Here is a 16969-nt window from a genome sequence, read left to right as displayed (position 1 = left end):
AAAATGTTGGAATTTCAGCTTGGCTACAAGGATGACTTAGTTTCAGAGCATGTCACTGAAGTAAAAGCAAAAAATGGATGCACAGCTTGTCTGGGGATACTTAATGATGATGCGATTACAGCCGCTATAGAAAAGGTATAACAACTAACAGCTTTAGTGACTCCAAAATAATCTAGTTTATCTTGCGTGATCAATATCTAGTTATTGCGCAAATTGATCTCAGGGTATCAAACAATTCTGGTATACAGTTTCCCACTTTCAAGCAAGATCTAATAATTGTGGAAATGTCACAAGAAAATTTTAGTCGATGCTGGGCAATGCTTTTTATAAGCGACGAGTGAAAAAAATCCTAACAATCCACATTGAAAACGCAATACATCTTGAAGTATCATTGAATTTTGAAAATGATTGAAATGAAGATCTCTAATATCCATTCTTTAAATTGCATTATAATAATGCTAAACACAATTATAGGAACAAAGACTGACAGAGATGTATAACAATAATTGAAATGCAATGCCTTGGTTTTAAAATCTTTTTTAGAGTTCAACTTTTATAGAAAAATTGAAATGTATACGAATGTTTCTTCTCATTGAAGCATTTTAGATCTTATATCACATATTAATCAGGTCACATATTTGCGGATGATTACCAGAGAATTAAAATATGCATACTTTATTCATCTTTTTCTACAGCATATTTTAATTTGACACATCTATATTTAGATCGCATCTGAAATCAATAAACAAGAATATGATTGCAACACCTTCACATGTGCCTTGACGATACCTATAGCTGTGCAACTCAGGGAGCGTTCATTACAGATAAATTTATCTCAAAAGTTTGAATTTCCTGATGAAGTTATTGCCAGTCTAAAAAGAACGGTACCCCCTATAAAAGAAGTTTGGAAATGGATAGCCTTTCCCAAAATTGAAAATCTTACTGCCAAAATGAGTCTTCCTATTTCGTCTACATGCCCTTTTGTCGTCGATGTATTTCTGGTGTATTCCCAAGATGAGGAGGAATGCAAGATCTTGTAAGTATGATAAATGTTCATGTTACGATACTTTCTCTTATAACCGGTGCTTCAATTTCGATTTGATTCTTCCAGATTAACAATGTGCGGAGATACCTTCAAACAACGTTCCCAACAAAAAAGAAAATTCAGTAACGGTGTATTCAGCCGCAAAAGTGTTGAAACTGCAATGATTAGTACTACAGATGATCAGTTTGTCGAACACTATCCTTGTCCACCGACTTATCCTACATCAAAAGCTTCTATAGACTTAGTCACCTGTACACATGCAAGTTTTTTCATTGGAGGTACGCATCTTATAAAATGATAGGAGTTCTGGGGTCTTAGATAATAAAAATGCCTTCAAATTTGAGGGTCATGGTACGATACCAATTAACTAATGCATGCGATATGTTATTTGTTAATACAGGAAGATATACCAAGTATTCAAGAGAATTGAGTCAAACGCCATGGTTTATTGGTGGCGAAAAAAAGATGGAAACTTCAGTTCAAGAACTGCTCTGTGATCAGATTCTCAAATTTGTTAAGGCTGACGGTGAGGAAATTTGTTGTTTCTAAAATTTTTGGGTGTAATATGTAATAAAAAAAAAAAGATATATTATCATTATTGTAAATTTATTTTATTTGATTTATTAAAAATTTATAATAGGCACTATAATGTTTCAATTTACCAGCTATGAAGTTTTTATCTTCTGGAAGAGAAGATGTAGATGTACGAACACTACATTCAGGGAGGCCATTCGCTGTTGAACTACTTAACCCTAGAGTAACTAAGTTTACAGAAGCTCGTTTGAAGCAGCTAACGGAAGAAATAAATGGATCTACAAATTTGGTTCATATTGTTGATAATCTTCAAGTAATTTCAAAGTAAATAATTAATATTAATATATAATTTCAATGTAATCTCTTAAATTTTCATTCTGCATTTTTGTTTGAAAAACCATCGCACTCACTATTTACTTTGCCAAGTTTTGCCATTGTCATTACGCAAACTGTTTGCAACATGTTTCTGGATGTATCGCATATTGTGCTACAAAATTAATTACGCTTTGCAGAGACCAATTGAAGACACTTAAAGAAGGTGAAGACACAAAAACAAAAACATACAGAGCTCTTTGTTTGTGTCGATCTCGACCACTGCCAAGTCTAGATCCTATAAATAATATAAACAATTTAGAAATCATTCAGAAAACTCCTGTCAGAGTTTTACATCGCCGACCGCTTGCAACTCGCCCACGGACAATTCATTCGTTAAAAGCTAGTTGGATTAGTTCTTACGAAATGGCAGTTCTCATGTGCGACACTCACGATTCAGAGATGGACAACCACCTTGCACTGGATCATAAATTGTTAAACCAAGTACCGGATTCTGAAATTGATCTGTTTGTACTGGATCTGACTACGCAAGCTGGAACTTATGTAAAGGAATTTGTACATGGAGACTTTGGCAGAACAAAGCCAAGTGTTTGTGAAATACTGCAAAGTGAAGTTGATATTGTTGCTCTAGATGTGATGAGTGTAAACTTAAATTGGCCTTGAGAAATAAATTCACCTTTATTATGAAACACAGAGTTGTACTTTCAACAATTACTTAGTCACATTTTTATTAAATTTTAGTGGTAAGTCACTTAAACTGGACTGGACTAACAAGTATGCAGTGACAGTTAGTACTCAAAATTTTATAAGGAACCAAAAGTAGTAAGTCAGCTAAAACCTTACAGTTCAGACATTTTAGTGCTAAACGAATTGCATGTATGTAAAAATATCATAAGTATATCTTTCGTCCCAAGTTTGAATTATTTCATCATTTCGCAAATAACACTAATTCCTAACTGGATACTCTGCATAATGTTTATTCGTCAATTGCAATTTTTACCATATTTTACGGAAGTGAAGTATTCTTAATTGAAATGGTTTTCAAGTTACAATGCTTATTATTACTAATTTTCATTAGATGGTGGATAAGTTATTTTTTAATACATTTTAGTAAGGAAAAATGTAACTGACACAACCGATTATAATTCAAAGTTATAGACGCGTTATTTGTATATCTACTCACGATAAGATAGGGTACTAATTTGGCAAAATACTGAAACACTATGAATGTTGAATGCAAGGTACATTTCCATTTTATAAATTCAATTATGATTTATCTTAATAACTAGTTAACTTTAAATGAAAATAATAATCTATAAAATCGAATTAAATTATAATTAAGATGATGTTAGACCTATGCTAGGATTATGAAAAAATAAAATTTTGATACACGAAAGGTGGGAAAGAATGGAAAATCTATGGATTACAACATTTAATGATAATGACAAAAAATGAAATTAAAATAATAGCCCCAATCCTATTTCTAAATGTAGGGAAACGAATAGTTGAGAAATTCGTTTCAGAAACAATTGAGCTACGCTCGTTGTCGAACTATAAGTAAATGAATTATTAATTAACTGTTCATTGTACGTATTTAATTAGCGAGGAATGTTTGTTTTCTTTCACACCTTGAATGCGTGTATTGAAACAAGATTTAGTAATCTTACTTAGATTTCCATGATTATAAAGTTGAGCTAATTTTATCAGATTATCCATTATACCCAAGTAAGAACAAGATATTTGTATTCAAGCGCTTGTAGTTTACGGTATACTGCTAGCAAGTTACTGTGGTTTCGAAACGTGTGAAATCGTCGTAATATAAATTGTAATGAAAAATTTATGAAAATAGTTTCACTATACTTATCAAGTGCTAAATTTTACATTGTTTGAGTGATGAGAAATGAAAGAAAGGTATATATAAATTATCAGGCGAAACACAGAAAAAAAACGGGGTCATGAGAGAAAACAAAATTGGCTGAAAACATGAAACACAAGTAAGTTTTGGATCTTTCCAGAAAAAAACCGTTCTTACCCAAGTTTAAACCAGGAAATAGCTAATTTCACATCGATCTTAGATCATTATTTAAATACAACGGAACATTACCTTTAAACAGGTTTGAAAAGAAAATATACATACTATACCATACAAATCTAATTTTTATAACCTAACGGGCTCCTATCTCATTAACATACAAATTTACAATGTGACGTAGCTCTTGCTGAGCATAGTCTTCCGGTAGGGGTAACTGCGTAACCAAATGTGCAAGAATCCTGGAAGTTGAATTTTTCCCGTTTGATTGTAATAACACCAAGTTTCTGGCCAAATGTGCAGTTCTTTTCGCAATCTCTGCTTGGCACAACCTGGAATCAAAATACCATATTTTAATCATATTACGATCCTAGTTAAACTAACATCAATGTAACATATGATTACTGGTATTTTATTTCCTATTCTCATACATCGATTCGAAAGTTTTTAAGAAAGTTCAGTAGAAAGTATTGCAATTTACGTGTTCTCTAATTCATCAACCAGATAGACAATGAGTTAATATAAAAAAGCGTTTTTTCAGAAATCAATCGTGGCAATGTATAAGATTAAGCTGAATTCGCCAGCAACAATGATAAAAGTGATTTTAATTCTGATTATACCTATGCTTGGCTGTTGGGCAAGGAAATTGATTTATTTTTGCACACAAAAGACTCAATTGTGGCTGTAATAATTCAAGTTTGTATCCAATGCTGGTACTGTCTGTGTTTCCAGCTAGCAATGCTTCAATTTCTTCATTGATTAACATATAATCCCAAAGTAGTTGACCACGGTGTGCCCATCCATTTATTGTACTGCTGCATTCAGTTGGTACTAACGGGCTTAACAACGAATTCAAATAATCCAGGTTTTCTGTAATATAATGGAGTTATTTCCATCAATAGACTCAAAAGTTGAAGGTATATTTGATCGAATACTGATATTAAAAATAACATATTAGTACCAAAAAAGAAACTGGATTATTCACGCTTCCAGTGGCATGATAATTTAGGCATGTATGTTCCTTGAGGCTGATACTTTTTTGATAAAAAGTTGTATGAATTGTTAGTATAGACACCTACCATTTATTATTGCATCAGCAGCTAGGTGTTCTATTATGAGTTCATGAGCAGCATTCCATTGTTCACCATGAATAAGATACCAAGCAGCTTCGCCATACCTGTAAAAAGGTTGAAATACTTACTTTGTCAATCATGCAAACCCATTTGCTCTTTCAGGAGAACGTCGTTGTTCATTACCGTTTCATTGCCCCAGCTTTTATGGCTTTGGCTTTGTTAATCCACATTGAAGGTATGCCAAGCTCCTCTCTCAAGAATTCTTCTCGTTTCATGTAATCTGACCTCTCATCCAGTTCAACATGACGTGATAGAAGATCAACTACTGCTGATCGCCGTCTGCCCGTATCCTCCAGGTGTAGCACAACAAATATAGCCCAATGCCAAAGCCCATACGTTTCCAATTGGGCAGCAAAGTTCATGTGTGTTATTGCAGCAACGTGCGAAGATAAATGAGAATAACCAAGCGCGACAAGCACTTGTTGTATCAACCAGCTGAAATATACATTGATGAATTTGTAAATAGATATGATGAGCTAAGTCAGTTGTCACTTTTTGATTCGGAAAAAGTAAACCTAAGTTATTATTTTACAATGTTTTATACTGAATTTTGAACTCCTATTTGCTTTGTTGTTCAGAATATATATATAATCTTAACAATATAATTACGTGAATAATACAGGTGTATGCGCATAGATACGAGTAAAGCAGCACTGTTCAGTTGGATTAAGTAGCTAAACAGTCGGAAATGCTATGAGTTATACAGCATAGACGATTTCTTCCTACACTTTCCAAACTCAAAGGGCTACTAAATTTTTTGTACTTATAATAAGCTCATTCAACGGGTAACAAATTACAAATATTTTTTCATATGAATGGTAGCGACATCCGTGACATGAGTAGTTATACTAGCTGTGAATAGATATTTCTTCCATAATAGGTAATTGCAAATTTGCATTCATCAGTCAATATTCTTCCAAATACAATTCGGAAAATGAAATGCTCTAAGTGGTCGAGCTTACCTTAGTCTGTAATCTAATGGATCTGCCGTGTGAGTTAACGGATTCAGTAACTTTTCCAGCGGATGGTTACCGGAGCAGTACAATTTTAGTAAGTGGAAGCACAGGTCTCGCACTTTTTTTCCACTACTTATTTCCGCCTCGTAATCCTCTTCTTGGTACTCTGGGCTTGGCGCCGAAGCATAAGACTCAGTTTCAGATGCATCAAAAGCAGATTCATAAAGACTCACTGCGTCGGTGACAGATGCGGTAGGAGGACAGACGTACCTAAGCACATGAAGTCATCATTCGCCTATACTTGTGAATTTTATAATGCCAGTTACAATTCAATTAAATTTTTAAACAGTAGTGTTACACATCTGTTCGTTGAAAATAGAAAAGTCGAAGAGTGATTGCTGTAGATTATTACCACAAATGAAAACCTAATGCTTGCTTCCATTCTAGATCTTCACAAACATTGACACATCCATTTTTTATACAAATAAGAGGTTCTCCAGCTACAAGCATGAATAGCTTCAGTTTATCAGGTGAAAGCTCCGTATCGACTTCAGTGTGTTGCCACATAGCTAGTTGTTGCTTGATCAGTTCTCTTACACTCGGTGGCCCTCCAAGTTGGGCCATAAGAAGTGCCGAACAATGATCACCCGCTTCTCGTGCAATTTTACAGGCGTCCTCCAGTTTGTGTGCTATTGCAAAGTGATATCAATCGTTCGTTATAATTTCACACAAAAATTCGTAACGTGGAAGAATATGAAAATACATAATAACTAGTATTGTAAATTTAGTTTGCACTTAGTAAAAATGACATATCTTGACTAGTAGCAATGAAATTTACCTGAAAGCAATGACAGGATTGTTTTATCAGATGGATCGTCTTCTGGTGTTTCTTTTAGTACTGTTTCCATTATCACATTCTCCAGCCATTCACTGAGTGCTTCTCGCCTCACCATCACATTCTGGTGTTTCATTTCATCTGTGTATAAATATGTATAAATGTGCTTCTTAAATGAAGATGTTCAAAATGGTGTAAGAAAAGCCTGAATATTGACACGTGAGAAAGGTAAGTGTCGAACATTGGAAGCTCTTAAAATATGTCAGAAACTGTATCAACACTATTAGGACTTACCACTTTCTGGTTGTATATCTGGCAAATTTCCCCAAAGAGCCACACTCAGGTTCCACACATGACTTGTGTAAGACGCCAGAGGATCTGAATTTGACGAATCCGCCAATTCTTGAGCAAGATTGCAATGAGCATGTAACGTTGCTGGTCCTGCACCAGCACCTACTACTGGGCAATCTCCCTCATGACCAAGAATACAATGGTTCAGTTGTATACGAAGATGTCCAACTATACTTTCCTGATTCGAAATTATACATTACCGATGAAACACGTGTACATTAGCATAGGTGTAATCTATTGTTCAAATTTTTCTGATACAAACTATTCGTTTTCTTGTATCACACAGTTCGTAATTTGTCTAATTGTTGATTAACAGATTTATAGATTACCTTGAATGTTTCAATGTGCTCCACATCATCGCCGCCACCTCCTACAATCTGCAATCTTTGTACAATGCTTGATGTTGTATCATTGGATAAACGACCTGACACGTAGGATCCGAGATCACTAAATTTACCATGTAGTGGAACTATTGCAGCCTGTTTTTGTGTACTTAGAGAGACCAGTGTCAAATCGGGTCCCCAGCCTACCCGAAAAGAACGTCCCATTTGGATACCTACCACAAAGAATGACAAATAATTTTCAGAACAAACGACACCAATGATTAAAGAGCAACAAATAATTTCGGAAAATATCGTAGTTTTTGGATGGATTAACTCCAGCGAATATAATTATTACACACAATTACACGTGAAAGAGTACATTCGATTACGACTGTATTGAAAATTAATAACTTCATCGTTACTAACCAATATCAGCTACACAACGAGCATTTAATTTTCCAACAATAGATTCTTTGAGAGGTAAAACTTCTGAAGAGAATTGAAGGACAACTGTGGCAGGCTTCACAATGGGAGGAGGAAAAGCTTGGATTAGTCTTGAAGTTTTCGCATGTGAAATGTCAGTCACCTCTGCAAGTTTTTTGTCTGTTGAAATCAATTGCGCATTAGCATTGGCCAAACAGTGAAAATATGTTGTGAATATTGAAGGAAAATCGATTTACTATTCTAATGACTTACTGCACATGGTTTAATTCAATACGGACCTTTCATAATTCTAGACTCTTTAGCCAGAAATGAATTGTCTTGCTGCATACTTAAATTAGATCTTAATGTAGGTACGTGGCCGGAAGGAACCATTTGGTCATCTTCCATCGCCTCCATGGTTTCTGTGCTTGAAATTATTTTTGTTGAACTTTTTGGAAGGAAGTTTAATTGAGTCTTATAGGTGCCTAAAAAACGAATAGGTAATAAATCGATTGGGCCGTATTTCATTTCATGAAAAAAATATTAAATGCCACTGTATAAAATTTGAAGTATTTTATGGTTTATACTTGAAAGGACTGGATCTTTGGCATTATTCCATGATTTATTTCTATTTATTTCTATTCCATACACAAAATTAGTATTATCAACGTTTAGATGATTTAATTAAGATTTACAAAATGCAGTTTATTCTTGTAATTCAGAATTAAAAAGGAATATCAATCATTGCTAGCATGCATACCATCATCAATATCTTCGTCATCTGTATCAAAAAAACTGGCCTTCATCAATTGAAGTTTGTGGCTATCCGTTCCTCTGACGCGTGCAAAAATGGCAGATGGACTGAGTGCTAATGATCGATCGTTCTCCTGATCATCTGTAGACAAACCCCAAACGATCATATTTTCGAAATATTTCCTTATTAGTCAATAACGAATAACGATCTCATTAACTCACTTGTATAAAATTCATTCAGTGCCATATCAGTCTCATTTAGAGTATCTGATTGAAAACTTAGGGTCGAATCTTGAACCTCCTGACTCGTGCGTTTAAGGAAGCTGTGCTGTAAAATAAATTTTGATTAGATTCAATTCAAGGTTCAATAATTCATTAACGAACCTTTTTTTGTAGTTTGGCATCAGTTACTGGAGGAACTAGTTGCTTATTGACCGGTCCTGCTGCATTTACTCTTGGTTTCATGATAGCTTTGAGCTTCTTAAGATCAGCATTTGCTGGAATATCTTCATCTTCTTCATCGGAATCACTGAGTCCATATTTCGAGAAGTGGTCGACCTAAAGCAATGAAGTAACATTGTGTTGAAACGCAATAAATTATTTTTGCTATCTACATGTGACTCAATTCTCATACCTTATGCCACGATCCAGAAATATTTTATTATGCGAAGAATGATATTTTTAGTTATCATGACATTTTTGAATGTAAACTTTCTAATTTGTGCTATACCTTAAAAACCCAAGACCCGGTTTCTGGACGATATTCTAGAAACCTGGTATCGTGTTTTGCCGAAACTCTGCGAAGCTTTCCCTCATAATTCATAGCCGATAAACGTTCGGGGTCAGTTATAGGTTCGTGAAGAGTCTTATCATGTGGCCAGACGCGATCGAGAGTTACTTGCGCTCTACGATTCAACCCTTGGCCCATGGGTGGCTTTTGATCATCATCCGGGTAAATAATAACCTCCTTGTTCCGAAAGTGAACTTTAACGTGTAAAAACCCTGTTATTATTACTGCATATGCCAGAATAAAAGAAATGAAGTTAGTAAGAATCTGTCTAAACTCACCAATTTCATCCAGATTTAAGCCATAAATGTCAATCAGGTCTGGGAAATACACATTGCCGTATCCTTTACGACCCACTGTAAAATTGGGCACGACACAAGTATCTCCGCAAACATATTCTTCAAGCTTGTCAAGTGGTGGGATTGTGTAATAACCAGCACGTCGCAGCGTAATGCAAGCTGCATTTGGTTCCTGCTCTGTTTGGGAAATGGCCGCAGTTTCATCTTGTTCATCACTAGTGTCTGCAGCAATATAGAAAAACGAAGTAAACTTACACAAGCTCGAAAAGGGCGTTTACTTGAATGTATCAAGTTATGAAATGATCTAGTGCATACCAGAGCTGTTCGAAGAGTTCAATGTGCTCCTGTCAATGTTTGATGGAGAGTTCACGGCTGAGTCACCAGCTGCAAGCAGCTTTGGTGATTGAGGTAAGCTTTGAGGTTTGTTTTGAGGCCTCAACTCTGCAACGGTGTTGTCAAGACCTTCTTCTAGGTTATCTGATCCTCGGAATAGCGTTGGTTGTCCTTCAAATTCATCTTCTGGTAATTTTGCCGGCCTTTGTAAACTTGATTTCAACCTACAGGGATATAATGTAATGTAGGTTATTTGAAATCCTAATAGAAACCGTCCATAGATATAGTTGTTTCCTCTGGTGATGTATTTTACCGACTTTGAGGCGAAGAAAATATTGGATAATGAAGGGCATTTAAATGGAGTAGAAAGCAACATAAGAGTCATACAAAACTATTGGAAACATTCCAAACTTTCTTTGCATTTGGCTCATTACATTTAAAAATTTTAGAGCAATCTTTACGAGACGTATGGAGACCAAAGATATCTATTTTGACTTTTTACTCTCAAGTTATAATACGAATATTACACAATTTATTATTCGATTTCTACCCACCATGATGTAGAGGATCTTCTGTCATCAGCAGGACGCCGAATATCATCTTGCTGATGATTTTCTTTATTCGCATTTTCTAACACATCTCTTTTAACCCTTACTGATTCTGTAACGGTAGGCGAAGTTGCAACTCGATCTAGCGACTGTGCATCTCCGGTACTTATTGGTTTTGGACGCAAAACGAGCCGTTTTGCATTAGCTCGTGGTTGAAAAGCTTCTTGTAATGCTGGATCTTCTTCTTCTAAGCCTTCGAATAGTGATTTCTAATGACAAGGTAATACAAAGAATAATAAATTTTATAGTAAATTACCAAGTTTCAAAGATATTCATGAGATCAGTAACAAGTTTGGTGATATATTATGTCAAATTATCTAAAAGAAACTTATGTTCTCACCTTAGAGAGTTGAGCGTTCGTCACGGCTCTAGCTTTTATTTTAGGGGAACTATTGTTAGTAGTTATCTTATACTGTGGACTGTTCAAAGCTCGAGTGGTTGCATTTGTCGGTTTCAAAAGGTCCTCCGTTTTACCCGAGGCCTGAAAAATGACGATATGAAGGATTTATTTTCAACACAGAATTTGAAATAGTTTATTTACACTGGAGCAAAAAAGACTGTATGTCATACCGGTAGTAAATTTTTAAGTAACGGTGAATCGCCAAATGGTGCTGAGACCAATGCTAAAATTTGCTGATGGACTTGATTCGCTCCAGAATTTTGTTGTGCCGGATTGGTGCCCATTCTGGAAAAGAAAGTTAAGCTTTTCTTCTTAGTCTTCATGCCAATCAAAAATATCAAATAAAGACAGTAACTCGTACAGATGCAATATCATAATTACCTACTTTATTCTGTCATCAAAATTGTCATTGCGAATGGATTCAAGTTATGAAAGAAAATAGGCGGTGAATTAGGCAAAAATTGTACAAACCCTCCCCCCATCGTTCCCAATCCAGACCCCATAGTGTTGTTGTTCGCTCCAAAATTACTCCCTAGTCCAAAGTTGCCAGTAGTATTGAAGTTTGTATTGGTACCCGGAGTACTAAAGAGACCGCCAGGTTTTGGTTGTCCAAACAGTAAAGACCCAGTACCAAGATTCAGACCAGAACTTACTCCTAAGCAACATTATCATAAATTGAATTAAATGCTAGACATATTTTTTAGAATGCCAGTGAGTAAATCAGTCTACTAGCAATCTTTTTTTGCTTGTTTTTTTACTTGAATATAAACTTTAGTTTAAACTCGCTTACCAAGTCCAGTAGATGTCGAAGGTGTAGCACCAAATGAGAATCCAGGTTGTCCTGCGGGTTTGAAGGATGAGTTAAATAATGATGTTCCCGTATTTTGTGTTGAACCAAAACCTGTACCAGTTCCGAAAGCTGGAGCAGGCGTAGCACCAAATGAAGGTGCAGTGCCAAAGCCTGTTGTACCAGATGGTTTCACACCAAATAAACCCCCACTAGTATTTGTTGCAGTATTTTGTCCAAATCCTCCAAACCCAGTACTAGCTGTGGATGCAGGCATATTGAAGGCAGGCTTGTTTTGATTGAAGAGTCCAATACTCTAAAAATTGGAAAGATTTAAAATGGTCAATTACAGAAACTTTGAATATTTAGTTTTTTGTAGCTACATACTCTGATTAGACCAATTCTACATGGCCAAACTTGCGTATGTGCAAAAATTCTGAGCCTAAGTGTGCACCCGAATAATGTCTTTTTTATTACTCGAATTACAAAACTACTTGGAATGGAAAAATAGGCAACAATCATTATTATAAGAAGATTCAAGTCTTTCTCGAGAGAATTTAAGGATATTCCGTAGGAAATTTTCAGGGTAAAACTTGAATCTAATGAATTCATCTACAAAACCAGGTGGGTGTGGTCATAATGAGCAAAAATTAAGTTTTCATCTAACTATGGTTATTCTTTGCTTGGATTCCATGGTCTTTAATATTTCTTACAATTTGAAAAATAAATAGTATCAAAAAGTGTGCGAATATCATTGCTGTGTCTTATTGAGGTATTGATAATCCACGTAATTACAATACAAAGGTTACCACTTTATACCTGATTAGGTTGTACAGCGCCGAAAGAACCGAATGCAGATGTATTGTTAGTACCAAATCCAGTAGCAGCTGTCTGACTTGTGTTGGCATTGCCAAAAAGTGGTGTAGGAGCTGCAGCTGAAAGTATTTAGAAATTAATATATAGAATCTTAACGCTGCACTACTTCTACAGAATGCACTACTGTTATACGTGATCTGCAACTGTGGAAATGCAGTTCGGTTTTTCAATTCAAGTCAACTTTAGATTCGGTGTATAATTTGGATTAACATACCCCCAAAGGGTTTAGCTTGCGCATTTGCACCAAATGGATTAGATGTTGTTGTCGTCGAGTTGAAAGGAAAAGCACTACTTGTGGTGGCTGCAGCTCCAAAACCGGCTATTGGTTTTCCAAATAAACCAGTGTTTGCTGTGGGCTGACTTGTTCCTCCAAAACCAGTTGTAGTTGCCCCAAAACCTAGAAAATTTTTATTGTAAGTTGGAATCGAAGTTATAATTAATCAGATAATTTTTAAATTTCAACAAATCAACTTTCAAATCCCCTAATCCGCATTATTGTTAACTCAGGGCACGACTTACTTATCTGTTTCAAACTATAAATTACATCGATTAATTTGAAGTATTTGAATATTTGGTATCAAAAACTTTAAACCTTGACTATCATGCAAGCCTAAGTTTAAAAAAAACCCAATCAGTGGTCTTACCTGTATTTGCTGTGCTTGTGTTAACGCCTGTGTTAGAAAATAGTGAAGGTTGGGCTGCTGACCCAAACAGTCCAGTGGTTTGTGTCCCTAAATAAAGAACAGTATTATTAATGCACAAAATCGAAGCACTTCTTCAATCGAAATTGAAAAATTGCGATAGAATTGGCATAATTGCCGGAAAATTTTAATGCAGATGCATTATTAGATGGCTGCAAAGGATTTACGTTCCTAGACTTTTCTGGGTTGTCTACTAAAATTTCCCTTCTTTGCCAAAATATTTTATACGGTGATTGGAATAAGTGACGTGCAAACGAGACTTTTTTACAAGATTTGTATGAGCATAAACTACCAGGACTAAGGTGATTAAATATAATAATGAGAAAAATGTATAAGTGAGTCATGCATAAACCAGGCTTCACTGTAATCAAAATCCTAAATAAATCGTGAAATGTATTGAAAGATGTCAATATTCTAGTTTCCGAAAATCTTAGTATTATTACTATTTACTATTTTTTTTTGGGATTTATATTTCTCAAAGAGGAATGTTCATCTTTACTTCAACTCCAATTTTGATGGGAAGTACGAAGCCTGTGTAGCTAATCTTTTACAGAATCTTCAGTATTTTTTCTCAGTATATGCTCAGATACAGCTGGATTCTGTTGCTCAATCTCATATATGTGCGTGTGAAATTTGTTTTTTGGCTGTCTAGCCACAGAAGAATTGAAAAATAAAGTACAAGTCCGTATTTCGAAAAATTTTCGGCCATATATCACCTAAAGTTACTGAAGAGTTACTGAAAAGTTGTTGTCAACATTGCCGTTTGCCAAAGTTTATACGAGGATGAAAAGCTTACCTTGAACTTGTCCCTTACGACCTGCTGTGTAGTCTTCTAAACGCAATTCCTCCAGAGATTTTCCTTCGTATTCCTTCATGCAAGTAATGCAATAGTGTCGAGTTGATATGGTTTGGGTAACGCCATTTTTTATCATTGTATCAGTACCAGTAAGAGGGTTAAATTTCACCACTGTACCACTCATCCCACCTGCAGTATTATTTCCAGCAAATCCTGTACAATGAAATATGATTGACAAGATTTGATGAATACCTAAATGAAATACTTTCATCAGCATCGGGTTAATTTACCAGTTGTAGCTCCAAATAAGCTGGTATTTGCAGCTGTATTGGATGGTGCAAAAAGGGACGGTGCAGTTTGTTGAGTAGGTTGCTGTGTTTGTCCAAATAATCCTGTTCCAGCTGAACTCCCAAAGCCAAACCCTGCTGGTTTAGTTCCTTGACCAAAAGCAGGGGTAGGATTGCTTGTTCCAAATAGACTGGTGTTTGCATTTTGCTGATTACCAAAGAGACCGGTGTTCGTATTTGGGTTACTGAATCCTGAAATTATGCACGATTGGATAATTTTCATTTATAATACGTAATCATATAATATTAAGTAAATTTGAAACTTCTTGTCTATTTTTTTTATCATAGCAGAAATATATGACAGATATCATATTGTAAACAGTTTCGCTAGAACTACGTTTATAACAATACAGAGTTCTTAATCATATAAAGTAAACAGAATTGATAATAGACGATTCATTTTGAGAAATTACCTCCAAATGATGACTGACTGGTGGCTGGTTGTCCAAAAGCAGGTGTTGCTGCCGTATTGCCAAATAGTCCGCCTGTCGTCGCTCCCGCAGGCTTTGCGCCGAACAGAGAATTGTTGGTACTGCCGAACACTGGTGCTGCTGTACCACCAAAACTCGTTGTTGTGATGGGTTTTCCAAATGGAGATTGACTAAATGGGCTACTCTGGGTCCCTGCACCAAACCCTCCTATATTTATTAATTTTTAAGTACAAAGGTACCAGCTCACCATTAACAGACATCAAATTATAGCATAACGTTTTATGCAGGCATCAATGAACAGAATACCATGTTTAGAATAAAATTGAAGCATGAAATTTCGATTGTTAAAACAACTATTTCTTATCAATAAGTGACAATTAATACAGCACAGACGTTCTTTATGTTGGGACGTGCAGGGCTGGTAGTTGGCCACTACTTTCACAGACTGACTCTGGCGGCAAGGGATTCAGTGTAAGTTTGCTCTAATGAAAAAATGGTTACTACGGCTTTCGTGTGGTAATTATTTGAAAAAATTGAAATTTTATTTTTATTATCACCTAACTCAACTGTTCAGGTATAATTAAGTGATAGATATATTGTCCGAGCATTGGATCAAGCATGACATGAGTTCTTACATTGTGGTAAAGAAAATATGATTGTGTTGTTTGACTGCGGTTTCATTAGGACAATTTTCATGTAATAACGTTTCAAAGAACGTTTTGCTTTGAAATTACTGACGTAAATTAAACTCATGCAAATTACATTATTGTAGTTCCAGAGCGTATCACATAATTTCAACTAAATAAAGGGAGTTATTCAAGTAACCACTTTATATTTAAGGAGAGTAACAACAACTGATTAGATCAGACTCAGTTCAAGCGAGAACAGGATAATGGATGGGTTTAAAATAAAATTAATTTAGTATTTCGTTAAAGGCACCCAATGCATTAATAAGCAGATAAGGAACAAAAAATTTATTGGTACTTACCAAATGAAGTATTAGCAGATTGTCCAAACATTTTTAATGACCGTATTTAGCACAAGGACTATCCGCAGCTTTCTAAAATGTTCAAAATTATGGCATCAATCATCAAATAAAGAAATGTATAAGTGTAAAAGGTAAATATAATTCCGAATACTTGCAACTAATATAAATGACCGTGATCATCTGATTGTTACCGCAGTAGTGACACTCATTGATATTTGTGATAAATAAAGATGCCTGGTAATTCTTCAAAATACTTGTAAGAGAAGAGATTATTTATTTCCTGATCTATTAATTCATTACGATACATACGTATTAGAAATGTTGATAAAATATGATGGTTATAAATTATTGCCAACACGTGAAATATCATCAATCAGCACTCGTGAGCCAACGATATATATACCTATATATGTATATAGAGAAAAAATATCAACGAAAAAGAATTTTGCAGTGATTGTATGCCTGTGAGTGATTCGCAAGTAGATAGCTGCATCACACTTATTACATACCTCCGACCCCGCCAACATTTACGAACAATCCTTGTTTACAAAACACATGGAAGCCGTACGTGTTCGTCATTTAATGGAAAAGACGGATAACATATTGAAAATGATGAATCTTATTCAATAGCATACAAACAATTCAGGTTATGTTAGATGCAGAAATGGCGCAATTAGAGATGTGACGAATATTTTCATTTACTTACTGCTCTGACGTATCGCACCTTGCTAATTACTCGCAATAATTACCAAAACTTAACTACTCACTAATAGAACACGGTTTGCAATAAGCACACCGCCACAATACAGAAAATCGCATTAATCACCGATTTTCCAATACTGCAGGCATGTGTTGTTACGGGATCTGCGGTGGCCTGCGTTGCGGGTGTCTGTCTATTAAG

General features: G+C 35.3%; 2 protein-coding genes across 10 annotated transcripts in view; one reads left to right on the top strand and one right to left on the bottom strand.

Annotated features, from left to right (window-relative positions):
• The window catches only part of LOC107221895 (tRNA pseudouridine synthase Pus10), a 4261-nt gene extending 1243 nt beyond the window's left edge, over positions 1–3018 (top strand). Inside the window, exons 3-8 of the mRNA XM_046736923.1 lie at positions 41–135; positions 726–1036; positions 1112–1323; positions 1446–1571; positions 1711–1903; positions 2092–3018. Of these exons, the coding sequence (XP_046592879.1) occupies positions 41–135; positions 726–1036; positions 1112–1323; positions 1446–1571; positions 1711–1903; positions 2092–2575 (1421 nt within the window). The 3' untranslated portion in view covers positions 2576–3018. The remainder of the gene's footprint in view (positions 1–40; positions 136–725; positions 1037–1111; positions 1324–1445; positions 1572–1710; positions 1904–2091) is intronic.
• On the bottom strand, positions 2572–16969 carry LOC107221875 (nuclear pore complex protein Nup98-Nup96). 9 transcript variants are annotated; one of them, XM_046736914.1, is made up of 31 exons: positions 16775–16965; positions 16224–16321; positions 16069–16140; positions 15063–15287; positions 14593–14841; positions 14303–14515; positions 13450–13536; positions 13020–13202; positions 12749–12864; positions 11933–12245; positions 11614–11797; positions 11313–11427; positions 11083–11223; positions 10689–10951; positions 10117–10358; positions 9784–10023; positions 9446–9699; positions 9100–9273; positions 8938–9043; positions 8723–8857; positions 8262–8447; positions 7966–8142; positions 7546–7772; positions 7160–7394; positions 6869–7006; positions 6443–6719; positions 6037–6300; positions 5198–5509; positions 5021–5118; positions 4562–4811; positions 2572–4273 (listed from the first exon to the last, which is right to left on the bottom strand). In XM_046736914.1, exons 3-31 carry the CDS (start codon positions 16097–16099, stop codon positions 4078–4080), a joined length of 5631 nt encoding a protein of 1876 aa, XP_046592870.1. In that variant the 5' UTR covers positions 16100–16140; positions 16224–16321; positions 16775–16965; the 3' UTR covers positions 2572–4077. The 9 variants fall into 9 exon arrangements, with proteins under 9 accessions (XP_046592870.1, XP_046592872.1, XP_046592875.1 ...); XM_046736916.1 differs by having other exon boundaries at positions 15063–15272; XM_046736919.1 differs by lacking the exon at positions 16224–16321 and having other exon boundaries at positions 11933–11983; positions 12050–12245.

This window comes from Neodiprion lecontei, chromosome 4 (genome assembly GCF_021901455.1).
Source record: "Neodiprion lecontei isolate iyNeoLeco1 chromosome 4, iyNeoLeco1.1, whole genome shotgun sequence".
Lineage (NCBI taxonomy): Eukaryota > Metazoa > Arthropoda > Insecta > Hymenoptera > Diprionidae > Neodiprion > Neodiprion lecontei.
Note: the sequence above shows the minus strand (reverse complement) of the source record. Positions and strands in the feature narration are given on the sequence as shown.